The sequence below is a fragment of the Carettochelys insculpta genome, chromosome 19 (assembly GCF_033958435.1).
Source record: "Carettochelys insculpta isolate YL-2023 chromosome 19, ASM3395843v1, whole genome shotgun sequence".
NCBI classification, from domain to species: Eukaryota; Metazoa; Chordata; order Testudines; family Carettochelyidae; genus Carettochelys; species Carettochelys insculpta.
In genome coordinates, this window is record NC_134155.1 from 2,230,602 (window position 1) to 2,255,875 (window position 25,274).

Consider the following 25,274-nt stretch of genomic DNA (forward strand, 5'->3'; position numbering starts at 1 on the left):
CGCCGTGTGTGCCTCAGTTTCCCTAGGCCCAGCATCAGTGCGTAGTGGTGAGGAACTTTGCGTGGTGACTTCTCCTGCCTAGACCAGGCCCTTGTGCCCTTTGTAAGCCAGGCAACCAGGTGCCCCCTTTCTTCCCTGGATACAGGACACAGGTGGGAGGAGGGGCCTGGCTGCTGTGAATGGGAACTGGGCTGGGAGTGGGGCAGTCTGGGCTGGCCAGAGAGGGAGGAAGGGGACCAGGGCCTGGCTCGGGGACCCCTCTGGGCCCCTCTCCCCAGGACGGATGGTGCTGACCTGTCTGTTCTGCGCTGTGTCCCTGTCGCCTGATAACCTCTGTTCTCCCTGCTGGGCGAGAGTCGCCTCTGCCTGCGGGCGGGGCAGGGCTGGGGGATTCCCCCACCCCCACGACAGCAGATGGCCAGAGTTCAGCTTTAAACGGGAGCAGGACCGATAAGCAAAAGTAATGGCCTGAGCACCCCCTACCCCGTGCCACGTCTGGCATCCGGCCCTCACCGGGCGGCACAGCCCAAAGGGTTCCAAGGCCCCTGCCCTCCCGCAGGGCCTCAGCCCCTCTGCCTTCCCCTTAGCTGCTGCTGCTTCCAGCCTGAGAGCACCAGCTCGCACCACCGGCCCTGCGCCCCCGGCTGGCACTCTGGGCCCTCCCGTCTCCTGCTGCCCCAGCAAATCCCGTGTTACCAGCACGCTCCTTCCGCGGCTCGGCGGTGCCCTGTGGGCAGCTCCCACGTGCTGGGCGCTGGAGTCGGGGCCAGGCTGGCACCAGGCCCGCCCCCAGCCTGCCGTGTGCAGCCCGAGGCCACAGCCTGGCCGCTGGGGGGAGACGGGGGCGGTTCCTGGGGCGCCCGCAGCCCCCCCCCCCCGGCCTGCTGGGCCCCGCTGCCTGCGAAGGGCAGCAGCCGCCCGCCGCAGGGTCGGCAGAGGTGGGGGAGGCGGGGCTGTGGGGCGCTATTCCTGCCCGCCACGTGACCCGCCTGCACTCCCCCGCGCCTCAGTTTCCCTCGGTCCCACCCGGCCACGGGGGCCCTGGGCCGAGCGGGGCCAAGTGACTGGCAGCTGCTGGGGCCTGTCTGTCCTCCAGCCCCGGCCGGCAGCGCCCTCCCCAGGCCCCGCGGTGCGCAGCGGCTGTGCCACCGGGGGCCTGTCCTGGGGCGGGGGCCCGGCCCGCAGCGGGGACTCCCCGCGCCGCCGCACGTGGCTGGCCGCAGCTGCCGCGGGCCGGGCCGGCTGGCGCCGCACGAAGCGCCTGGTCCCGCCCCGGCCGGGCCGGGCCAGGCAGAGGAGCCGCAGCGCGGAGCAGGTGAGCGGCCGGAGCCGGGCGGGCGGGGGGCTGCCGGCCTGTGCGCCCGGTGCTCCGCGGGGGCCCGGGCCTGGCTCGCTGCGCCCCGTCCCGGCAGCCCGGCTCCGCGGCTATATTAGGAAAGTGACCCCGGCTCGGCCGCGGCTCCTTCTTTAGCTGCTGCGGCGGGGCCGGGACGCGGGGCGCTGCTGGAGCGGGACCAGCCCAGGGCCCCCCAGCCCCACCTCCCGGTGTGCGGGGCCAGCCCGGCCCCCCCCAGCCTAGGGCCCCCCACACCCCGGCGTGCGGGGCCAGCCCGAGCCCCCCCTCAGCCCCATCCCTCGGCGTGTGGGGCAAGCCCGGCTTCCCCCCCCGTCCTACCCCCCAACGTGTGGGGCCAGCCCGGCCCCCCCCAGCCCCACACCCCGGCGTGTGGGGCCAGCCCAGGGCCCCCCATCCCCACCCCCCCAGCGTGCGGGGGCAGCCCAGGCCCCCCCCCCAGCCGCAACCCCATCCCCTGGCATGCAAAGACAGCCCAGCCCAGCCCAGCCCCCCGCATCCCTAGCATGTGGGGCCAGCCCAGGACACCCCACCCCCAGGAGTTCAGAGCCAGCCCAGGGCCTCCCATTCCCCGCCGTGTGTGGGGCCAGCCCAGCGCCTCCCACTGCTGGCCTCTACAGTGTGGGACCAGGTCTTTCCCCCGCCCTAGCCCTAGTGCAGGGCTTTGTAGTGGGAACAAGCAGGGAGCCTGGTCAGGAACCCCCGCAGGGCAGCCCCCCGGATTGTGCCAGGGCCATCCAGGGCCAGGCCCAAGCAGGTGTGTATACTGTCGGGGCTCAGGGCTCTTGGAAGTGCAGGGGAGACCCTGACCCCAGCAGTGCCCACGTGGGCCCGAAGGTGCCATTGCAGCTGGCCTGGCTCCTGGTGCCAGGCTGTGCCAGGAGGAAGCCTGGCTGGGCTGAGGACCTGGGGTGCCCTGGAGCCCCACACACTGCCCTGGGGGCAGAGCAGAGCAGCCTCAGTGGGAGAGTGCAGCGGTGCCCCCAGGGGGGTGCTCTGGAGCCCCAGCCTTGCATCAGGCACAGTGCCCCTGCAGCCTCGGCTGGGGGGGGTGACGCCGAGCCTGGAGGAAGGGTGGGCTTCAAGCTTGGCTGGGGCCCTGGCGCCTGTGGGTGGCTCCCACCACGCTGCTGGCAGAACTGAATGCGTTGTCAGCCAACAGAGAGGGGCTTAATTCTTGCCTCTGCCACTGGCCTGCTAGGCGACCTTGGGCAAGTCGGGACCTGGTCCATGCCTCAGTTTCCCCACTGGTGAGGCGGGGTACTGGAGTGAGGAGCTCTAGGCTGGTGGGAGCCTGTGGGAGGCCCCATGTTCGGTGTCGGCTCTGTGGGGATGCTGTGCTGAGTGCAGAGTGCAGAGTGCAGGGGATGCGAGGGGCCAGGTATGGGCACCGGTGCAGGGACAGAGAGCATGGCTGCCCTAGTCCCAGGGTTTGCTGGCTGCATCGATTAGCCGGGGTGGAGACAGCCAGGGCCCCCAGAGGAGGCAGCACGCAGAGGGGCAGGTGCATGGAAGCTGCCCTGGGCTGGGAGTGCCCCCTTTCCCCAGAGCCCAGCAAGGGCTTGACAGCAGACGGCTTCCCCTGGCCACAGCTGTGGTGAGCAGTTCCCTCCTCCCCCGGCACTGGGATGCAGCCGGGCCTGGAGAACCAGGGCAGGCCATGTGGAGGGCCTGGAAGGCCCAGGCAGGCTGTGCTCCCGCACACTCACCCGCAGCGAGCTCCCCTTTTCGCTGAGGCAACGGGCCCAGGCTGCCTCCCTCCCCGTTTCCTCCCACCCTCCTCTCGGCGGTTCCCGTCCTATTTGGTTACATGGCCAGCACACCAGGACCCAGGCCAGGCAGTGGCCTCTTCCCAGCCCTTCCAGCCACCCACCCGGGGGTCAGTGACGCTAGGCCCAGGCCACTGCGTATCCAGCTGCCCCTGCCTCGCTGGCTGCAAGGCCCGTCCCACCCTTCGCACAGCGCCTGGGTCCGCCTCTCCATCCCGCTCCCAAGGGAGAGCGCAGTGTGAGCAGCCCAGCGGCTCGTTCCCCCCCACCCAGGGCGACCCAGTGGCTCAGGGGCTGGGCAGGAGAAGGCTGGTCGGAGCAGAGCCCTGGGGGGAGGTCACGGCTAGCCTGGAGTTCTGGGGGTTTGTTCTGCCGCCTGGGGCCGGCCCCGCTTGCACCCTGCCGAGCTCTGCCCTGGGGGTTCCACAGCCCCGAGGGCTGGAGTGACTGACGGGCCTCGGTCCCCAGCCACAGGCCCTCCTAGGCACGCCGAGCCCAGGCGGCTGCGCACCTTGAGGGCCAGCCCAAGGCCCTGCCCTGGGCTCTGTTCTGGGGGGGGCAGCCCGAGGTGCCAACTTTTACTTCTCCCTGGGTCCCCGCCCCCCAGGCTCCACCTCCACTCTCCCCACCCGCTGCCTGCTCTGCCCGAGCCATGGCACCGCTGCCAGTCTTCCCTGGTCTGCTCCAGGTCCAGAGCGTGGCTGGAGCGGGTGCCTCAACGGCCAGCACAGAATGCAAGGACCTGCGCGTGCAGCAGCCCTGAGCCCTGGGGCCTCCAGCTCCATGATGCTGCTGAGCCGTCACCCGGAGGGCAGCGGGGGGCTAGGGAATGTCTGGGGAGCGCACAGCAGTGTTGCCGACCCAACAGTCAAGTGGAGGCGCTGCTCGGAGGCTGCACCCACCCAGGCAAGGGAGCCCCCCGAACTCGTGGGGCAGGAAGTCATCTGCCCGCCAGACACATGTAAAGCCGCTGGCTGCTGAGGATGGGAAATGCAGAGAAACCCTGGGTCCTGCTGAGGCTGGGGGCATGGTGGTAGGGAGCCTGAAATGCTCTGCCTGCCCTGGCTGGGGGCTGGCCCCAACTCCTGGCTGCTGAACTAGGGGGGTGATAGGCCCACCCTGGCCAGCAAGATCCAGAGCCTGTAGTCCCAGGATGGCACTGCACAGAGCCCTTCCCCGCTTGGCTCTGTCCCAGGAGGGGGGCCTCAAGGCTGAGCACTTGGGCCAGGGGAGAGTCAAATGCTGAGCAGCAGAGCCCCCGCGGCTGGTGCCATGTTCCCATGGGTGGGGCGCCTGCGCCCAGGCCTCGGTGCACAGAGCGAGATGTGTTCTGCCCAGGGTGGAAACCGTTAGAGGGAACCTGGGCGGGGGAGAAGCGGAGCTCCTCTGGCCACTTGAGAGAGGCTCCAGCCCTACTGCCTTCTGCCTGGCTCCCCCAGGGCAGCAGCGACCGTCCCTCTGCTGCGCTGAGCAGCCAGGGTAAAAAGGCAGTGAGAGAGAAAAGGGCGGCTTTTAAAAAGTGGAAGTCAAATCCTAGTGAGGAAAATAGAAAGGAACATAAACACTCCCAAATTAAGTGTCATAACGTAGTGAGAAAAGCCAGAAAATACTTTGAGGAACAGCTAGCCAAAAATTCAAAAAGTGACAGTAAAATGTTTTTAAATACATTAGAAGCAGGAAGCCCCCTAAAAAAGCAGTGGGGCCCTTGGACGATAAAGATATGAAAGGAGCGATCAAGGAAGACAGTGCCATTGCGGAGCGATTAAATGATTTCTTTGCTTCAGTCTGCACGGCTGAGGATGTTACAGAGGTTCCTAAATCTGAGCCAACCTTTTTAGGTGACAAATCTGAGGAACTCTCCCAGATGGAAGTGACATTAGAGGAGGTTTTGGAGTTAATTGATAAGCTGAATAGTAACAAGTCTCCAGGACCAGACGGCATTCACCCAAGGGTTCTGAAAGAACTCAAATGTGAAATTGCGGAGTTATTAACAGTGGTTTGTAACCTATCCTTTAAATCTGCTTCGGTACCCAATGACTGGAAGACGGCCAATATAACGCCAATATTTAAAATAGGCTCTAGAGGAGACCCTGGCAATTATAGACCGATAAGTTTAACATCAGTACCAGGCAAATGAGTAGAAACACTAGTAAAGAATAAAATTGCAAGGCACGTAGAAGAGCACGAATTGTTGGACAAAAGTCAGCATGGTTTCTGCAGAGGGAAGTCGTGTCTAACTAATCTATTAGAATTCTTTGAAGGGGTTAATAAACATGTGGACAAGGGGCACCCAGTGGACATAATATACCTAGATTTCCAGAACGCCTTTGACACGGTCCCACACCAAAGGCTTATATGTAAATTAGGCGGTCATGGGATAGGAGGAAAGATCCTTTCATGGATCGGGAGTGGTTAAAAGACAGAAAATAAAGGGTTGGAATAAATGGTAAATTTTCACATTGGAGGAGGGTAACTAGTGGTGTTCCCCAGGGGTCAGTCCTGGGACCGATCTTGTTCAACTTGTTCGTCAATGATCTAGAAAATGAGGTAAGCAGTGAGGTGGCAAAGTTTGCAGATGACACCAAGTTGTTCAGGACAGTCAAAACCAAAAGGGATTGTGAAGAACTATAAAAGATCTCAGCAAACTGAGTGATTGGGCAGCAAAATGGCAAATGAAATTTAATGTGGGTAAGTGTAAGGTAATGCACATTGGAAAAAATAACCCAAATTACACGTACAACATGATGGGGTCAAATTTAGCTACGACAGATCAGGAAAGGGATCTTGGAGTTATAGTGGATAGTTCTCTGAAGACATCCACGCAGTGTGCAGCGGCAGTTAGTAAAGCAAATAGGATGTTAGGAATTATTAAAAAAGGGATAGATAATACTACAAAAGATATCATACTTCCCCTATATAAAACTATGGTACGCCCACATCTCGAGTACTGCGTGCAGATGTGGTCTCCTCACCTCAAAAAAGATATATTGGCATTAGAAAAGGTTCAGAAAAGGGCGACTAAGATGATTAGGGGCTTGGAACGGGTCCCATATGGGGAGAGGCTAGAGAGACTGGGACTTTTCAGTTTGGAAAAGAGGCGATTGAGGGGCGATATGATAGAGGTATATAAAATCATGAATGGTGTGGAGAAAGTGAACATAGAAAAGTTATTTACCTTTTCCCATAATACAAGAACTAGGGGACACTAAATGAAATTAATGGGTAGCTGGTTCAAACCTAATAAAAAGAAATTTTTCTTCACACAGCGCACAGTCAGCCTGTGGAACTCCTTGCCCGAGGAGGCTGTGAAGGCCAGGACTCTATTAGGGTTTAAAAAAGAGCTTGATAAATTTTTGCAGGTTAGGTCCATAAATGGCTATTAGCCAGGGATAAAGTATGGTGCGCCTAGCCTTCAGAACAAGGGCAGGAGATGGATGGCAGGAGACAAATCACTTGATCATTGTCTTCTGTTCTCCTTCTCTGGGGCACCTGGCATTGGCCACCGTCGGCAGACGGGATACTGGGCTGGATGGACCTTTGGTCTGACCCAGTATGGCCGTTCTTATGTTCTTATGTTGTTCTTATGAACGCGGAGCCCCGAGGTGCTGGCCTGGAGCTGTGGGGCTCACAGAGCTCCGGCTGCTGTGGGGGAGGTCACCGAGCGAGCCTGCTCTGCCCATTGCCTGTCTGCAGCGTGGGGACGCGGAGCAGCCCCTTCACCCACGCGCCTGTCGCCTGGCAGGCCCCCAGCGGCCTGGGAAGGGGAGAGGGAGAAAGTGCCTCTTGTAGGCCCTGAACCAGCTCCCCTGCCCCGGCCTGGGCTGCCCCACCACTGTGCCCTGCCCCAGCCTGGGCGGCCCCACCGCTGTGCCAGTGTCACTGCACCCTGCCCCGGCCTGGGCGGCCCCACCGCTGTGCCAGTGTCACTGCACCCTGCCCGAGCCTGGGCTGCCCCACCGCTGTGCCCTGCCCGAGCCTGGGCTGCCCCACTGCTGCGCCCTGCCCCAGCCTGGGCGGCCCCACCGCTGTGCCCCTGCCCCTCACTCCTGACCTGCAGCCCCTGACAGCCTGGCTGTGGGCTGCCCCTGTGATGCTGGGGGGTGCTCCACAGGGCGTGGGCCGCTGGGAGAGACGTGGAGATAACGGGACTGTTCCCCCACTGACCCCCCCGGTCTCCCGCAGCCATGAGCCGCCGGGTGGTGCGCCAGAGTAAGTTCCGGCACGTCTTCGGGCAGGCGGTGAAGGCCGACCAGATGTACGAGGACATCCGCGTGTCCAAGGTGACCTGGGACAGCTCCTTCTGCACCGTCAACCCCAAGTTCCTGGCCATCATTGTGGAGTCTGGCGGCGGAGGAGCCTTCATGGTGCTGCCCTTGACCAAGGTGCGTCACTGGCTGCGCCAGGGTAACCTGCTGCTGGCTGAGCTCCCGGCCATGCAGCCCCAGGTGCTGGGGCCAGCGGAGATGGCTCGGCACTGCGTAACGCCCCGGCAAGCGCCTGGGGCTGGGGCACCCGCAGGGCAGGCGGGGGTGGTTCCTGGCTGGCAGAGCCAAGCAGCCCAGTAGCCGGCACGGCCGAGGCCAGCTCCCCCGGCAATGGGCCTGGCTGGGCACTGTGCTCTGGAGCATTGGTGGCTGGGTGCAGCCGGGGGCCAGGTCCCTGTCGGGCCATCCGGGGCGGGTGGGCAAGCGGTGATCCCCCGAAGCGGCCTGCTCCGAGTCCAGCTGGGCGGGCCGAGGTTGGGGGACGGCTGCCAGGCCTTTATTGCAGTCTCAGGCCTAGTGCGTTGCCATGGTAATGGGGCTGGGTTGGTCTGAATTCCCAGTGCTGGCACAGGGCAGCCGGGCCCAGTGACGCCCTCCCAGCTGCCGGCGTGGGCCGGACCGGGGCGGTGTGCGGGGCATGGGCTGTCGGCCTGCAGCAGAGCCCAGGTGTGGGGTTTTCCCATCACCCCTTGGCACAGGCTCCCTGCCAGAGGGGAGACAGCAGCTGGGCACCCAGCTCCTCCGGTGCAGGGGACAGCCTGGCCAAGCCGCCTCCTCCCCCAGGCCACCTGTGGAGCAGCCCTGGACGTCTGGTGAGCCGACGGGCAGGAGCTGCAGTGTGGGTTGCCTACATCCCCTTCCCAGAGCACCCCAGCCCGCTCCTCTAAGCCCTGCTGTGTCGCCGGTGGCTCGGGCCCTGCCCCTGTGGCACGCTCGGCCATGGGAGAGCGACTGGCCCAGCAGCGCAGAGCGCCCGGGCTGCCAGCAGGCGCTGGAGCAGGCTGGGCTGCTCCCGGAATTGCCCCGGCGCCTCTGGGGGCCTGGCTAGCGCAGCAGCGTTGGTGGACGTGTGTGCGACCTGCGAGGGAGCCAGCCCCAGCCTGGCACCCCAAGCACAGAGACACAAGGGCTGGGGAGAAGCATCCTGTGCTGCCTTCCTCCAGGGGAACCCCAGGGAGCCAGCCAGAAGCCTGGCTGGGAGCAGGAGGAGCACTGGGGGCAGAGTCCCCCCAGCCTTCTCCTGCTAGTTCTGGAGCAATGCCAGAGGCAGACGGGCATCAGCCGATCCCGCACAGCTCTGCCTGGCTGAGGGTCTGTCCCAGCAGTCAGTCCTGGGCTGTTTCACTCAGGGAAACTCGCTGTCCTGCTCCAGTCCCACCTCCCCAAGCACTCAGCTCCTGGCTCTGGGGGAGCAGACATCATCCTCTCGGCTGTCGCCACTCCACCCTGTCTGCCAGCGCTGCCTGCCCGCCCCTGTGCTCACCAGCCTCTCTGGGCAGGGGGCTGCATTTCCCAGCCCCACTGGCCGTGACCTTGGCCTGGCTCCCCGCTGGGTGGGCTGCGGCAGAGATGGATTGGAGCAGTTGCCAAGTGGGGAGGTTGTGCTCACAATAACGTGTGACTCATATGGGAACAATCGAGGGCACGGCAGGAAACCAGGGCCAGCTGGACAGCGAGGCCCAGGCGCATGCAGCTTGCTGGCCTTGTGAGGGGCTCGGGCAGGTGCCCCACAGCAGAGGGGGCACAGGAAGGGGCAGGTGGGTCAGAGGCTGCTTGTGGGGGGCGCAGGTCCAGGGAGGCTGGTGCAGCACCCACTGCTTGGGGCCTGGGCTCACCTCTCTCGAGCAGGCTGCTGGAGGGCAGCAGAAGCCTTGTCAGTGCGGCCAGCTGCTCCCAGGGGTGTCTGGGGGAGGGCAGGGAAGGGGAGCCCCAGGGGCTGTGCAGACAGTGCCGGTTCCCAGACGGGCCAGGCTGAGATCCCCCTGGGGCAGTTTCACGAAGGTCTAATGAGGGGACAGACTCCCATGGCAAATCAGGCTGGAGCTGGGCTTACAACACAGGGGGCCCGGGGCCAAGCCCCCTTGACCAGGGACCGTACCGTAGCACAGGCCTCCGGAGATGGTCTGCCAAGACCCCTGCGTTCCTTTCTCACCTCTGCTACTGGCTCACTGCAGGGCCTTGGCCACGACCAAGCTGCTGCCCTGCGTCTGTTTCCTCCCAAACCCAGCCAGTCGCTGGGTGCTGCACCAGGCTCTGTGCCACCTGAGAGAAGACAGTAATAGGGGGTCTGCTTGACCGCCCCCTGTCCCTGCTCCCATTTGCCCTCCCCAACTGGCTGGCAGTGCTCCAGCTGGTCCCCAGGGAGGTAGGGCTGGATGCTGACAGCTCTTGTCCAAAGCCAGCTGGGAGCTGGGGCAAAGGAGACAGAGGGGTGCTCAGGGCACTGCCAGCCTCTGCCTGCCCCACTGTACCACAGGCCGAGCCCCTGCCCTTTGCCTGGCCCCACAGAGAGGGAGAATGGGGCTGCAAGGCCCACCCAGGCCCTGGCCTCTCTGCTGAAGGCCCTACTGAGGGGGGCTGGTGAGTGCCTAGTTATGTGGTGATGTGGGAGGTGTCCTGAGACCTCCAGCTCAGTCCCTGCAGCATCCCTGGGGTGGGCTGGGCCGGGCCGGGACAGGCATAGCGAGAGGGGCCAGCATACCAGCTAAAGGAGCAGGCAGAGCTTGGCCCGGGGGGCTGCCCTGGACGTGGGTCAGAGGGTAGGTGGGGCAGAGCCAGCCGGAGCACCGGCTGGGGGTCGGGGGGACACAGGTCACTGCCGGTGGGCTCCAGCTGACTGCCTGGCCTGCGTTCCAGACGGGGCGCGTGGATAAGAACCACCCGCTGGTGACTGGGCACACGGCGCCCGTGCTGGACATCGACTGGTGCCCCCACAACGACAACGTCATCGCCAGCGCCTCTGAGGACACCACCGTCATGGTACAGGCTGGGCTGGGGCGGCCTGGGGTGCTCAGACCCAGCTGGCGGTGGGGTGGGAGCCCCTGGGAGTGGTGAGCGTGCACTGGTGGGGTGCTGCAACGGGGTTAGTGGTATTGCGGGTGCTTGACTGCATTGGGAGAGTGGCAGCGGGGGTGCTGCAGAGAGAGGCTGTGGGGGGGAGGGGCTGGGGAGCTGCAGTGGGGTGGGGGGGCAGCGCTGTTCCTGCTGAGCTCCCAGGACACGTGGGGGCTATTTTTAGCTGGGTGCCACGTGCCCATGCTGGCACCGGCTGCGGTGCGGGTGATGCAGCACTCTGTGCTCGGGGCCCAACTCAGCACCTAAGAATAGCTGCCTGGGAGGCAGCGCTGGGCAGGGCGCAGGTCCCGGGAGGCTGGTGCAGCACCCACCGCTTGGAGCCTTGGCTCGCCTCTCTCCAGCGGGCTGCTCCCAGGGTGTCTGGGGGAGGGCAGGGAAGGGGAGCCCCAGGGGCTGTGCAGACAGTGCCGGTTCCCAGACGGGCCAGGCTGCAATCCCCCTGGGGCAGTGTCACAAAGCAGGGGCTTCCCCGGCCCTGCCCCCACCCGCAGGCAGAGGCGACTCTCACCCAGCAGGGAGAACAGGAGGGTTATGGGGCGACAGGGACACAGCGCAGAACAGACGGGTCAGCACAGGGACCAGCAGCTGTCAGCACCATTCACCCCGGGGAGAGGGGCCCAGAGGGGTCCCCGAGCTGGGCCCTGGTCCCCTCCCTCCCTCTCCGGCCAGCCCAGACTGCCCCACTCCCCAGCCCAGTTCCCATTCACACCAGCCAGGCCCCTCCTCCCACCTCTGTCCTGTTCCCAGGGGAGAAAGGTGGCACCTGGCTGCCTGGGTTACAGATGCCCTAGAGGCCCACTGCCTACTTGTGAGAAGTCATCACACTTAAACTCCCTCCCCACTACGCACGGATGCTGTGATAGGGAAACTGAGGCACCACCTGGTGTTACTAGAGGACAGTGGGAAACACACAACTCAACCGGGGGAGCCACATCCCTGCACATCCCACTTAGTCACAAGGGCACTGAGCTGCCGCTCTGCCTGGCTCAAGGCGCAGTCCCTCTCTCCATGGCTGGCTGGGGCAGCACCGCGCGTGGGGGATTAAGGGGGAAGTTAATTGGCTCTGGGGCTTTTAGTGCTTACAGCTCCTGCGCCCTTCGAATCCCTCAGTAACGCCACCGAGCCTCCAGTCCTGGCTGTGCTCCTCCCCACGAGCCCCTGGCTCAGAGCCAGCAGAGGCAGTGCCCCCAGCCTCCACAGCCCTTGCTCTCTCCACCCCCAGGTCTGGCAGATCCCCGACCACGTGCCCACGCGGAACCTCACGGAGCCCGTTGTCACACTGGAGGGGCACTCCAAGAGGGTGGGCATCATCAGCTGGCACCCCACGGCTCGCAACGTGCTGCTCAGCGCAGGTAAGGCGCCCTCGGCCACGCCCTGGGCACGGGGGCTGAGCCTGGCCACCCCGTGACGCCCGGCTGGCCTGTCCCCAGGGGCAGACAACCTGCTGATCCTCTGGAACGTGGGCACGGGCGAGATGCTGCTGACGCTGTCCGATGTGCACAGCGACCTCATCTACAACGTGGGCTGGAACCGCACAGGCAGTCTGCTGGTCACCACCTGCAAGGACAAGCATGTGCGCGTGATCGACCCCCGCAAGCAGCAGGTGGTGGTGGTGAGTCCCACGCCGGGACGCGCCCAGGCAGCAGGCGTGGAGCCTGGCACCTTGGCGGCGGCTGCTGCTGATCTTCACGGTGCCGCGCCCTAAGGAACCCGCACCACCCCCTCCTGGCCTGCCCCGCCTCGCCCCAAGTTCTCCTGGGAGCTGGAGCACAGTCACAGTGTCTCCAGACCCAGGAGCCAGAGGAGCGGCGAGGTGCAGGGCTGCCCCCCGTCGCCCCAGGGGAGCGCCCTTGCCAGCAGGCTGGATCTGCGCCCCACTCGTGGCTGCACCTTTCCCCCAGTGCGGAGAGCGCCTGCCCAGCTGTGCCTGCCTGTAGCCATGCATGTCAACGCTCTGCATGATCACACCCAGCCCGGCGGGAGGGGAGGGCAGCTCTGGGTCTGGCTGCGCTCAGGGCTCCAGGGCAGGGCACCAGCTCCTGGCTGCTGCTGGCAGGCACAGCCCAGGGATGGCTCACAGAGACCCCCTGGTGCTGGGGAGTGAGGCTGAGGTGGGAAGCTTGCCCTGCCCTGCCTGGGCCAAACCCCATCTGCGGGGGACAGAGCCCCCCAGCCCTGTGGCCCCAGCAAGGACTGCCCCCCAAGGCAGCGGGGTTTGCTCAGCCGGCTGCATTTGGGCTGCAGGGGGAGGTGCCACGCTCCTGGGCCCATGTGTGAGCACCGGGCCCAGCCTAACAGCTAGCGCGCGCATCTGTTTGGTTTTCACCCGCTAACTGCCGCCCAGGAGAAAGTCAAGCTGCACGAAGGCGCCCGCCCCATCAGAGCCATCTTCATGGCCGATGGCAAGATCTTCAGCACAGGCTTCAGCCGGATGAGCGAGCGGCAGCTGGCGCTCTGGGACCTGGTAGGAGACGCGCCTGCTGCGCTCCAGGCCTCGCCAGCAGCGCTCTTGTCTAGGTGCAGAGCTGCTGTTCCACCAGCAACAGCTTGGCACGGAGCCTGGACCCATTGCCCAGCTTGGCAGAGTGAGGCCTTGGCTGGTGTGAATGGGAGATGCTGTAATGGGGGGCTTCTGGCTGCTTAGGAACTGCCACTGCTTGGGGCCCACGCCCCATTTCAAACGCACTAGGGGCTGCAGGCACAGAGGCTGCCCTGCTGGGGATGGCTGTACCAAGGAGGGGGCTGGGAGCCAGGAGCTCTGGCAGGGGAAGGGGTGCTAGGACTCAAGACTCCTGGGTCCCTGTTCTGGGGCCGGGCCGACTCCCCAGCTCTGCTGCAGCATCCCCGAGTGGCTGGAGTATTGTGGCTGTCTCTGTTGGAGCTTGAGACCTCCCCTCTGGCCTGGCTGGGCATGGGCTCCCTCGCCCCGGGGCAGGGGCATCGCTGGGGTTCCGAGGGCGGCGATGTGCCACCCACCCGGTAACGCACTGCCTGTCTTCCCAGGAGAGGTTTGCACCCCACGAAGGAATGAGGCCCATGCGGGCCATCTTCACGCGGGAAGGACACATCTTTACCACGGGCTTTACCCGCATGAGCCAGCGGGAGCTGGGCTTATGGGACCCGGTAACGCCGCTGCATGGGGTGCTCGTCCCGGGACTCAGGCATCATCACCCTGCCCTGCTGTCCCTGGGCAGTGCCGCACCTCAGAGCCACGGCCACTGGTGCGTGGGCTGGGCAGGCGGGGGCAGGAGGCCTGTGGGATGGAGGGGTAGCTTGGGATGCAGCGTGGGCACCACTCGGCACCCGTCGTGGGTAAGGACCCTGCCTCCATCCCTCAGCAGCCTTTGGGGCAGCAGACCGGGGTTCCTCGGGAGGGGGCTGGCTCCCCAGCGCAGCCCCCACCCCACGCCCTCCCTGCAGATTGGGGCCAGTGGCTGTGCCCAGGGCCAGAGGTCAGAGCTGTGGGGTGGGGACTGCAGCACCTGCTAAGGCTCTGGCAGGCGAAGGCAGGGGGCTTGGGGGGCAGCTCGGGGCTGTGGGAGGAGGGTGCCCCGGCGCTGCCTGTGCTGGCAGCACGCCATGCAGTCCCTGCCTCTGGGCGCGGCGGGGCAGAGCTGTCCCCTCCGGATGATGCCAGGTTCCCGGGGCTTGGAGTGATGTGAGTTTGCACCAGAGCACGGAGGGGGTTAGAACTGCAGTGCATGCTGGGAGTGTGGGGGCAAGATGCTGGCCAGGTGCAGTGGGAGGCAGAGACGCTGCTGCTCGGGGGAGCTCACCCTGGCCAGGGTCAGGGCACAGGCGAGCAGAGGCGGCTTTGTCTGGCCAGGGAGCAGGAGGCACATTCCGGAGCGGAGGAGAGAGGGCAGAGCCGATCCAGTGGGGCACCAGGCAGCCCTGCTGTAAGGGGCGGGGGGGTCACAGGAGCACAGCTCTGTGCGGCACAGGGCAGCAGGAGGCCAGAGCGGGTGGACCCCTATGGCCGCTCTTGTGCATGGCTGGGGGAGGAAGGGAGAACTGGGCCAACTGTTAACAGCCAGAGCTGTCCTCTGCTGGGGGCTGGGGGCGCTGGGGCGCTGACGTGCATGCGTGTGCGTGTGTGTGTGTGTAGGGGGCTAACTGCCCTGCCCCCCTCACCTGCGCTCCCTCCTCCTCTGCAGAAGAACTTTGAGGAGCCCATTGCACTGCAGGAGATGGACACCAGCAATGGGGTGCTGCTCCCCTTCTATGACCCCGATTCCAGTATCGTCTACCTGTGCGGCAAGGTCAGGCTGGGCCCTGACCCATCCCAGACTGCCACTGTCCTGAGTGGCCGGGGGCTGGGGATTCAGAGCTACAGCCCTGGAGTTTCCAGGGCACTGCTGAGAGAGCCAAACCTGGGCAAAGTGCTGAAAGCCAGGCCAGGTACAGCTCAGGCTGGGGGTCCTTCACCTCGGCAAACCACGCCGGCCACAAGGAGCATCTCTGCTGCTTATCTGGCCAGCCAGGGGTCACACAAGCAAATCCCTCAGGCACGCCAGCTTCCCTGGTGCCCCAGCCAGGCCCCTCCCAACACAGGTGAGGGGTTATGAAAACCAATCTCACCACATCCACACCGGTCTGCCCAAGGCCCATCCCCGTCCCCAGGTCAACGTACGCTTACAACTCACCCAAACAGCACGCCGGGCCAGTCCTTAGCATCTGAACTCCACAGGGTTAGCGAGAGAAAGAAGGAAAGAATAAGGGGGCGTGAAAGGTTGTTACAGTGGTCAAATGACATACATCCATCACAAAGTCCTGGTGCAGGCTGCAGCAGATGGAATAGGCGGCTATCGTAATAAAAACAAACAAGCAGTCCAGTGGCACTTTAAAGACTAACAGAATTATTTATTAGGTGGTGAGCTTTTGTGCAACAGACCCACTTCTTCAGACCAGAGCCATACCAGAAGAGACTCAATAAGGCACAGAGAACCAAAAATTGTTATCAAGGTAGACAAATCACGAAAAGTGTAATCAAGGTGGGCAAATCAGAGGGGCAGTAGGAAGAGGGGAGTCAAGAGTCAGATAAAGCAAAGTATGTAAAAGAGTCCTTATAATGGCTCAGGTAATTGCTGTCCTGGTTCAAACCACGTGGTAATGTGTCGAATTTGAATATAAAAGAGAGTTCCGCACTTTCTCTCTGCAGGCGGTTCTTAAAGTTCCTTTTCAGTAAAACACAGACTTCCAGGTCATTAACAGAATGGCCTGTTTCGTTAAAGTGCTCCCTGACAGGTTTGTGAATTAAGAGTTTTCTGATCTCTGTTTTGTGTCCATTTATTCTTTGCTGAAGAGTGTTTACTGTTTGTCCTTATGTACATGGTGTGTGGGCATTGTTGGCACATGATGGCAAATATGATGTTAGTTGAGGAACAAGAGAATGTGCCCATGATTTTGTGAGTAACCTGGTTAGGTCCAGTGATGGTGTCTCCAGAATAGATACGTGGACAAAGTTGGCAATGGGGCTCAATGCAATGAAAAGTTTCAGGACTGTGGTATAATCTGTGGTTGCTAGTGCGAATCCTCATAAGGTTGGGAGGGTGTCTGTAAGGAGAAAACAGGCCTGTCACCTAGGGCCTTCTGGAGTGTGGCATCCTCATTAAGCATAGGTTGCAGGTTGCACTGCAGTGGTTTGAGTTGGGGGCTGTAGGTGATGACTAGTGGTGTCCTGTTGTTGGTTTTTTTGGGCCTATCTTGGAGTAGCTGGTCTGTGGGAAGTCGTCTGGCCCTGTCGATTTTGTTTTTTTACTTCTGGTGGGTAATTCGGGTTTATGAATATTTGGTAGAGATCGTTTAGTTTTTGATCTCTGTCAGTAGGATCAGAGTAAATGCAGTTGCACCTAAGGGCTTGACTGTAAACAATGGATCTAGTTGTGTGTGCAGGATGGAAGCTAGAAGGGTGTAGGCAAGTATAGTGATGAGTGGGTGTCTGGTAGAGTGTGGTACTGATCAGGTCATCCTTGATTTGTACTGTAGGGTCCAGGAAATGTATCTCTCATGTGGAGTAGTCGAGGCATAAGTTGATGGTGGGGTGCAGATTGTTCAAGTCTCTGGGGAATTCTTCTGGAGTCTCTGTACCATGGGTCCAAATCATAAAGATGTCATCGATGTATCGTACGTAGAGGAGGGGTAATAGGGGACGAGAGCTGAGGAATCGTTGTTCCAGGTCAGCCATAAATATATTAGCATATCGTGGGGCCATGCGGGTGCCCATAGCAGTTCCACTAATCTGGAGGTATAAATTGTCCCCAAATCGGAAATGATTGTGGGTGAGAACAAAGTTACAGAGGTCAGACACCAGATTGGCTGTGGTGACATCAGGGATGGTATTCCATCGTCATGTGGAATATTGGTGTACAGAGCCTCTGCATCCAGGGTGGCAAGGATGGTGTTGTCAGGAAGTTTTCTGATGTTTTGTAATTTCCTCGGTACTCATTTTCCTTAATACTTAGCATCAATTTCCTTAGTCCTCTCTGGAATACACCCTCTGTCGGGCGGGACCGGCAGTCCAGTCAGGCTCAGTGCAGAGGGGAGACGTTCCTGCCGCCTGGGGACTGGACACAGGGTGGAGGATGCAGACTGGAGACAAGAGTCGTGATTCTCAGGGTCCCTTTTACAGCTGTGCCCGGGTGGAGGGAAACCCCTGCCTGTGGTCAGGCACACCATGGAGAATCACATGATCGAGTCACCTGTCTATCCTATCTTGGTGCATTCTGCCATTGGCAGGTTTCCAGCTGACCCGGCTCAGCTAAGTGCCTGAGATGTGGATCGGCATCTGATGAGGCCTTGCTGTGTTAAGTCCATCTTCCCATGGCAGGGGGTTGGCCATGCTGCCTGCTGGGAACCGCAGCACATTAACCTCTCTAATACGAGTACAGAGCCCCTCTGATAACTCCACGTGCAAAGACAACACAGACAGGCAGCATAAGCCGGCTCAGCAAGTCACCAGCTTTCACAGGACACCTCACTCGGCCCATTGGCCCAAGTCTTGGTGCAAACCTAGGGCCGTGGTCACAGGAATGGTTGGCACATTCCTTTTAAAATCCAACAGTGCCACAAGCGTGGCCGTGGCTGGGCGCACAGTCCTTGGGCTCTGACAGATCCTGTAGCCGGAGCCCTGAGTGACCGGCAGGTGCGGGGTCTGGCGGGCGGCCTGAGTGGTCAGCTGCCCCCAGCGCTTCCGGCAGGCAGGGGTAAGCCCCCAGCGCCTGCCTGGTACCAGAGCTGCCACTGACCCCTCCCTGCTGAGTGCCCATTCCCCTGCCTGTGCCCCCAGGGCGACAGCAGCATCCGGTACTTCGAGATCACGGCCGAGGCGCCCTACGTGCATTACCTGAACACCTACAGCAGCAAGGAGCCGCAGCGGGGGATGGGCTTCATGCCCAAGCGGGGCCTGGACGTCAGCAAGTGCGAGATCGCCAGGTGAGGGAGGGCGCAGCCGCCCTGGTCCTCCAGGCTCAGGAGCCATCGCAGCCTGGGGCCCTCAGCCCGTCAGCCCATGGGACCCTAATGCCAGCCCACCCAGGGGCCGGACTCTGCTCCCTGCCATGGGGAAAGCTGCGCAGGGGGTGGAGGGCTGAGCCCTGGGGGCTCTGTGCGGGGTGGGGGTGGTCTCTCCGTGGGGAGGGGCCATGCCCTGGGGGCTCTGTGGAAGGGGAGGGTGGTCCCTGCATGGGGAGGGAGCTGTGCCCTCGGGGCGCTGTGTGGGGAGGTGGTCCCTGCATGGGGAGGGGCCATTCCCTGGGGGCTCTGCGAGGGGGCTGTGCCCTGGGGGCGCTATGCTTGGGGGTGGTTCCCTGTGTGGGGAGGGGCTGTGACCTGGGGGCTCTGTGCAGGGGAACAGAGTTGCTGGGCAGTGGGGTTTGGGCTTCAGCCAGGTCCATAACCATCTGGCTCTTTCATCCAGATTCTTCAAGCTGCACGAGCGGAAGTGTGAGCCCATCGTCATGACGGTGCCGCGGAAGGTGGGTGCCGGGGACCCCCACCCCAGCCCCTGCTTGCCCGGGGTTCTGGCTCTGGCAGCCAGGGCTTCTGCACTGGGTGAAGTCTGGGTCAAACGGGTTCAAGGGTAGATGGGGCACTAAGGTAAGGGGGGTGCTGAGCTATAGGGCAGGAGGAGGGTGAGGTGCAGTGAGCAGTGGGGTGGACAGGGTGCAGGGCATGGCGGGGTGAATGCGGGCAGGTGCAGAGGGGCAGATGGGACCAGATTATGCGGAGGGGCGGGGTGGGCGGATGGGACTAGGTTAGAGGGGGCGCAGGGAGGGGAGAGCCGGGCGGATGGGACCGGGTTAGAGGGGCGCAGGGAGGGGCAGGCGGATGGGACCGGGTTAGCGGGGCGCAGGGAGGGGCCGGGCGGATGGGACCGGGTTAGAGGGGCGCAGGGAGGGGAGGGCCGGGCGGATGGGACCGGGTTAGCGGGGCGCAGGGAGGGGAGGGCTGGGCGGATGGGACCGGGTTAGCGGGGGCGCAGGGAGGGGAGGGGCAGGCGGATGGGACCGGGTTAGCGGGGGCGCAGGGAGGGGAGGGCTGGGCGGATGGGACCGGGTTAGCGGGGGCGCAGGGAGGGGAGGGCGGATGGGACCGGGTTAGTGGGGCACAGGGAGGGGAGAGCCGGGCGGATGGGACCGGGTTAGCGGGGCGCAGGGAGGGGAGGGCGGATGGGACCGGATTAGCGGGGCACAGGGAGGGGAGAACCGGGCGGATGGGACCGGGTTAGCGGGGCGCAGGGAGGGGAGAGCCGGGCGGATGGGACCGGGTTAGCGGGGCGCAGGGAGGGGAGGGCGGATGGGACCGGGTTAGCGGGGCACAGGGAGGGGAGAGCCGGGCGGATGGGACCGGGTTAGCGGGGCGCAGGGAGGGGAGAGCCGGGCGGATGGGACCGGGTTAGAGGGGTGCAGGGAGGGGAGGGCCGGGCGGATGGGACCGGGTTAGCGGGGGCACAGGGAGAGCCGGGCGGATGGGACCGGGTTAGAGGGGGCACAGGGAGGGGAGAGCCGGGTGGATGGGACCGGGTTAGCGGGGGCACAGGGAGAGCCGGGCGGATGGGACCGGGTTAGAGGGGGCGCAGGGAGGGGAGGGGCAGGCGGATGGGACCGGGTTAGAGGGGCGCAGGGAGGGGAGAGCCGGGCGGATGGGACCGGGTTAGAGGGGGCGCAGGGAAGGGAGGAGCAGGCGGATGGGACCGGGTTAGCGGGGCGCAGGGAGGGGCAGGCGGATGGGACCGGGTTAGAGGGGCGCAGGGAGGGGAGGTCCGGGCGGATGGGACCGGGTTAGCGGGGCGTAGGGAGGGGAGGGCTGGGCGGATGGGACCGGGTTAGCGGGGGCGCAGGGAGGGGAGGGGCAGGCGGATGGGACCGGGTTAGCGGGGGCGCAGGGAGGGGAGGGCTGGGCGGATGGGACCGGGTTAGCGGGGGCGCAGGGAGGGGAGGGCGGATGGGACCGGGTTAGTGGGGCACAGGGAGGGGAGAGCCGGGCGGATGGGACCGGGTTAGCGGGGCGCAGGGAGGGGAGGGCGGATGGGACCGGGTTAGCGGGGCACAGGGAGGGGAGAGCCGGGTGGATGGGACCGGGTTAGCGGGGCGCAGGGAGGGGAGAGCCGGGCGGATGGGGCCTGGTTAGAGGGGGCGCAGGGAGGGGAGAGCCGGGCGGATGGGACCGGGTTAGCGGGGCGCAGGGAGGGGAGAGCCGGGCGGATGGGACCGGGTTAGCGGGGCGCAGGGAGGGGAGGGCGGATGGGACCGGGTTAGCGGGGCGCAGGGAGGGGAGGGCGGATGGGACCGGGTTAGCGGGGGCGCAGGGAGGGGAGGGCGGATGGGACCGGGTTAGAGGGGCACAGGGAGAGGAGAGCCGGGCGGATGGGACCGGGTTAGAGGGGGCGCAGGGAAGGGAGGGGCAGGCGGATGGGACCGGGTTAGAGGGGGCGCAGGGAGGGGAGGGCCGGGCGGATGGGACCGGGTTAGAGGGGCACAGGGAGAGCCGGGCGGATGGGACCGGGTTAGAGGGGGCACAGGGAGGGGAGAGCCGGGTGGATGGGACCGGGTTAGCGGGGGCACAGGGAGAGCCGGGCGGATGGGACCGGGTTAGCGGGGGCGCAGGGAGGGGAGGGCGGATGGGACCGGGTTAGTGGGGCACAGGGAGGGGAGAGCCGGGCGGATGGGACCGGGTTAGCGGGGCGCAGGGAGGGGAGGGCGGATGGGACCGGATTAGCGGGGCACAGGGAGGGGAGAACCGGGCGGATGGGACCGGGTTAGCGGGGCGCAGGGAGGGGAGAGCCGGGCGGATGGGACCGGGTTAGCGGGGCGCAGGGAGGGGAGGGCGGATGGGACCGGGTTAGCGGGGCACAGGGAGGGGAGAGCCGGGCGGATGGGACCGGGTTAGCGGGGCGCAGGGAGGGGAGAGCCGGGCGGATGGGACCGGGTTAGAGGGGTGCAGGGAGGGGAGGGCCGGGCGGATGGGACCGGGTTAGCGGGGGCACAGGGAGAGCCGGGCGGATGGGACCGGGTTAGAGGGTGCGCAGGGAGGGGAGAGCCGGGCGGATGGGACCGGGTTAGAGGGGTGCAGGGAGGGGAGGGCCGGGCGGATGGGACCGGGTTAGCGGGGGCACAGGGAGAGCCGGGCGGATGGGACCGGGTTAGAGGGGGCACAGGGAGGGGAGAGCCGGGTGGATGGGACCGGGTTAGCGGGGGCACAGGGAGAGCCGGGCGGATGGGACCGGGTTAGAGGGGGCGCAGGGAGGGGAGGGGCAGGCGGATGGGACCGGGTTAGAGGGGCGCAGGGAGGGGAGAGCCGGGCGGATGGGACCGGGTTAGCGGGGGCGCAGGGAGGGCCGGGCGGATGGGACCGGGTTAGAGGGGGCGCAGGGAAGGGAGGAGCAGGCGGATGGGACCGGGTTAGCGGGGCGCAGGGAGGGGCAGGCGGATGGGACCGGGTTAGAGGGGCGCAGGGAGGGGAGGTCCGGGCGGATGGGACCGGGTTAGCGGGGCGTAGGGAGGGGAGGGCTGGGCGGATGGGACCGGGTTAGCGGGGGCGCAGGGAGGGGAGGGGCAGGCGGATGGGACCGGGTTAGCGGGGGCGCAGGGAGGGGAGGGCTGGGCGGATGGGACCGGGTTAGCGGGGGCGCAGGGAGGGGAGGGCGGATGGGACCGGGTTAGTGGGGCACAGGGAGGGGAGAGCCGGGCGGATGGGACCGGGTTAGCGGGGCGCAGGGAGGGGAGGGCGGATGGGACCGGGTTAGCGGGGCACAGGGAGGGGAGAGCCGGGTGGATGGGACCGGGTTAGCGGGGCGCAGGGAGGGGAGAGCCGGGCGGATGGGGCCTGGTTAGAGGGGGCGCAGGGAGGGGAGAGCCGGGCGGATGGGACCGGGTTAGCGGGGCGCAGGGAGGGGAGAGCCGGGCGGATGGGACCGGGTTAGCGGGGCGCAGGGAGGGGAGGGCGGATGGGACCGGGTTAGCGGGGCGCAGGGAGGGGAGGGCGGATGGGACCGGGTTAGCGGGGGCGCAGGGAGGGGAGGGCGGATGGGACCGGGTTAGAGGGGCACAGGGAGAGGAGAGCCGGGCGGATGGGACCGGGTTAGAGGGGGCGCAGGGAAGGGAGGGGCAGGCGGATGGGACCGGGTTAGAGGGGGCGCAGGGAGGGGAGGGCCGGGCGGATGGGACCGGGTTAGAGGGGCACAGGGAGAGCCGGGCGGATGGGACCGGGTTAGAGGGGGCACAGGGAGGGGAGAGCCGGGTGGATGGGACCGGGTTAGCGGGGGCACAGGGAGAGCCGGGCGGATGGGACCGGGTTAGCGGGGGCGCAGGGAGGGGAGGGCGGATGGGACCGGGTTAGTGGGGCACAGGGAGGGGAGAGCCGGGCGGATGGGACCGGGTTAGCGGGGCGCAGGGAGGGGAGGGCGGATGGGACCGGATTAGCGGGGCACAGGGAGGGGAGAACCGGGCGGATGGGACCGGGTTAGCGGGGCGCAGGGAGGGGAGAGCCGGGCGGATGGGACCGGGTTAGCGGGGCGCAGGGAGGGGAGGGCGGATGGGACCGGGTTAGCGGGGCACAGGGAGGGGAGAGCCGGGCGGATGGGACCGGGTTAGCGGGGCGCAGGGAGGGGAGAGCCGGGCGGATGGGACCGGGTTAGAGGGGTGCAGGGAGGGGAGGGCCGGGCGGATGGGACCGGGTTAGCGGGGGCACAGGGAGAGCCGGGCGGATGGGACCGGGTTAGAGGGTGCGCAGGGAGGGGAGAGCCGGGCGGATGGGACCGGGTTAGCGGGGCGCAGGGAGACAGCCCAAGATCAGGACGCTCCATGCCAAGGCCCCGCTCTCCCCACAGTCGGACCTGTTCCAGGACGACCTGTACCCTGACACGCCAGGCCCCGAGCCGGCACTGGAGGCGGAGGAGTGGCTGGCAGGGAAGGACGCGGAGCCCATCCTCATCTCCCTGCGGGAGAGCTACGTGCCGGTCAAGAACCGGGAGCTCAAGGTCACAAGGAAGAACATCCTGGACAACAAGCCACCGGTGGGGCCCCGCCGCAGCCACTCTGCCTGCGATGCTGCTTTGTCGGTGAGTACCAGGACCCCGCCAGGCTCCCCCAACGCCTGCCCTGCCACCCCTGGGGACACCTGTCTGACCCCTTAGCAGGGTGAGGGGGCAAGGCCGGCTGGCCCTGGGTCCCTGGCACTCTGCTGGTCTGGGGCATGAACCGCCAAGCCAGGCATGTGCCAGGCGAGCCTGGGGTCTGGGCTTCCTATGAGAGCTGCTGGCTGGTGCTCAGGTTCCTGCCCCCTCCAAGGCTGTGCAGGGCCGGGAGTCAGCTGCTGCCTCCTGCTAGAAGCGCAGGGTTTGCATGGACTGTCCCGTTAGTGTGCAGGCGGGCACTCCCCGTCCGGTGCCCCTGCCAGAGCGTGGAGCCAGGGGCGCTGCCAAGGGGCGGGGTGAGTCAGGAGCCCGGTGTGCACAGCCCGATAGGGATGGGTGCGGGAGGGAAGGGCCCCACCTCTGACCTCGGCTGGCTGGGCCCTTGCAGCGCCCGAGCCTGGAGGAGGTGCTGGAGGAAATCCGTGCCCTGCGGCAGACCGTCCAAGCGCAGGAGAAGCGCATCGCTGACCTGGAGAACAAACTCTGCAAATTCACCAACGGCACAGCCTAGCCGGGCAGGCGCCGCGCCGCGCCGCAGACCCAGCCTACCAAGAGCCCGGGGCCATTTTCCCTGCGCCCCAAACTGCAGGCAGGCCCCAGCCCCCAGCGCACGGCAGCCTGCCGAGGAGCCCAGCTGGCGGTGGTGGATGGCTTGGCTCTTGAGGCTGCTCCCTGGGGCTTCTGCCAGCCCGAAGCCAAGCCCTTCTCCTGCCTGGCTGCAGCTGGCACGTGGAGTGCAGGGGCTTGGGATGCCAGTGCGCAGGTGCCCCATGCTCCCAGGGCAGGGGTAGGCAGGTGGAAGGCTTGTCCCATGTGTAGATCACTGGCTGCCCAGCCTGAGCTCTGGCCCTTCCCCAGCCAGATCCAGGAGGCAGCAGCAGGGCAGGTGGGGCTGGGGCTGGGGCTGGGGCTAGCTCAGCACAGCCCCCTCCCTTCTGATGCAACTTGGGCAAAGCTCACCCTGGCAGGGTGGGGGCTGAGAATGAGGCCACCTACCTGACCAACTCCCCTCCCCCCAAGCTGCACCTCAGGCCCTCCCTGCCCCAGGCCTGGGCCCTTTGGCATTCACAGGCCTGGGGAGCTGCTCCATAGCCCCCTTAGTGGGGATGCTGTGGGCTGCCCGGCTGTGTGCGCAATGGCGCCCCATGCTGGGGGCTGGGCACTGCAGGAGCCCCTCCAGGCAGGCAGGTTGGGGTGTGGGTGTCCAGCCCTGGCAGTGGGCCGCCAGTGCACATGTGGGGGGGGCAGGGTGTGTGGGCTGCTCGGCTTGTGGGAGGGCATTGCTCTGACCTGCTGCTGTGGGCTACGTCTACACGTGCACCCAACATCGAAATAGTTCATTTCGATGTTGCGACATCGAAATAGTCTATTTCGACGAATAACGTCTACACGTCCTCCAGGGCTGGCAACATCGATGTTCAACTTCGACGTTGCGCAGCCCGACATCGAAATAGGCGCTGCGAGGGAACGTCTACACGTCAAAGTAGCACACATCGAAATAGGGATGCCAGGCACAGCTGCAGACAGGGTCACAGGGCGGACTCAACAGCCAGCCGCTCCCTTAAAGGGCCCCTCCCAGACACAGTTGCACTGAACAACACAAGATACACAGAGCTGACAACTGGTTGCAGACCCTGTGCCTGCAGCATAGATCCCCAGCTGCCGCAGAAGCCCTGGGCTAAGGGCTGCTGCCCACGGTGACCATAGAGCCCCGCAGGGGCTGGAGAGAGAGCATCTCTCAACCCCCCAGCTGATGGCCGCCATGGAGGACCCAGCAATTTCGACCTTGCGGGACGCGGATCGTCTACATGGTCCCTACTTCGACGTTGAACGTCGAAGTAGGGCGCTATTCCTATCTCCTCATGAGGTTAGCAACTTCGACGTCTCACCGCCTAACGTCGAAGTTAACTTCGAAATAGCGCCCGACGCGTGTAGACGCGACGGGCGCTATTTCGAAGTTGGTGCCGCTACTTCGAAGTAGCGTGCACGTGTAGACGCAGCTGTGGGGTGCAGCATGCAGGGGATCCCCCCAGCCCTGGACAGGCTGGCACTCAGCTGGGGCCAGGGGCTGCAGGTCTGCCCAGCCCACCTCAAAGCACCCACTGAGCTGGTGGCCTTGGCAAGCTGCACCCTGTCCAGCCCCGTGTGGCTGCAGCGGTGGGGCCCCAGCAGCGAGG

The 25,274-nt window shown here is 65.0% G+C and overlaps 1 protein-coding gene across 5 annotated transcripts; it reads left to right on the top strand.

Annotated features, from left to right (window-relative positions):
• Positions 1 to 1,010: 1,010 nt before the first annotated feature.
• CORO6 (coronin 6) lies at positions 1,011 to 24,983 on the top strand. 5 transcript variants are annotated; one of them, XM_075013441.1, is made up of 12 exons: positions 1,017 to 1,315; positions 7,306 to 7,505; positions 10,245 to 10,367; positions 11,686 to 11,815; positions 11,894 to 12,075; positions 12,808 to 12,927; positions 13,467 to 13,586; positions 14,621 to 14,725; positions 17,752 to 17,897; positions 18,382 to 18,439; positions 22,792 to 23,022; positions 23,486 to 24,983. In XM_075013441.1, exons 2-12 carry the CDS (start codon positions 7,308 to 7,310, stop codon positions 23,606 to 23,608), a joined length of 1,536 nt encoding a protein of 511 aa, XP_074869542.1. In that variant the 5' UTR covers positions 1,017 to 1,315; positions 7,306 to 7,307; the 3' UTR covers positions 23,609 to 24,983. The 5 variants fall into 5 exon arrangements, with proteins under 5 accessions (XP_074869540.1, XP_074869541.1, XP_074869539.1 ...); XM_075013439.1 differs by lacking the exon at positions 13,467 to 13,586 and having other exon boundaries at positions 1,011 to 1,315; XM_075013438.1 differs by lacking the exon at positions 12,808 to 12,927 and having other exon boundaries at positions 1,014 to 1,315; positions 23,486 to 24,923.
• The last annotated feature ends 291 nt before the right edge of the window (positions 24,984 to 25,274 follow it).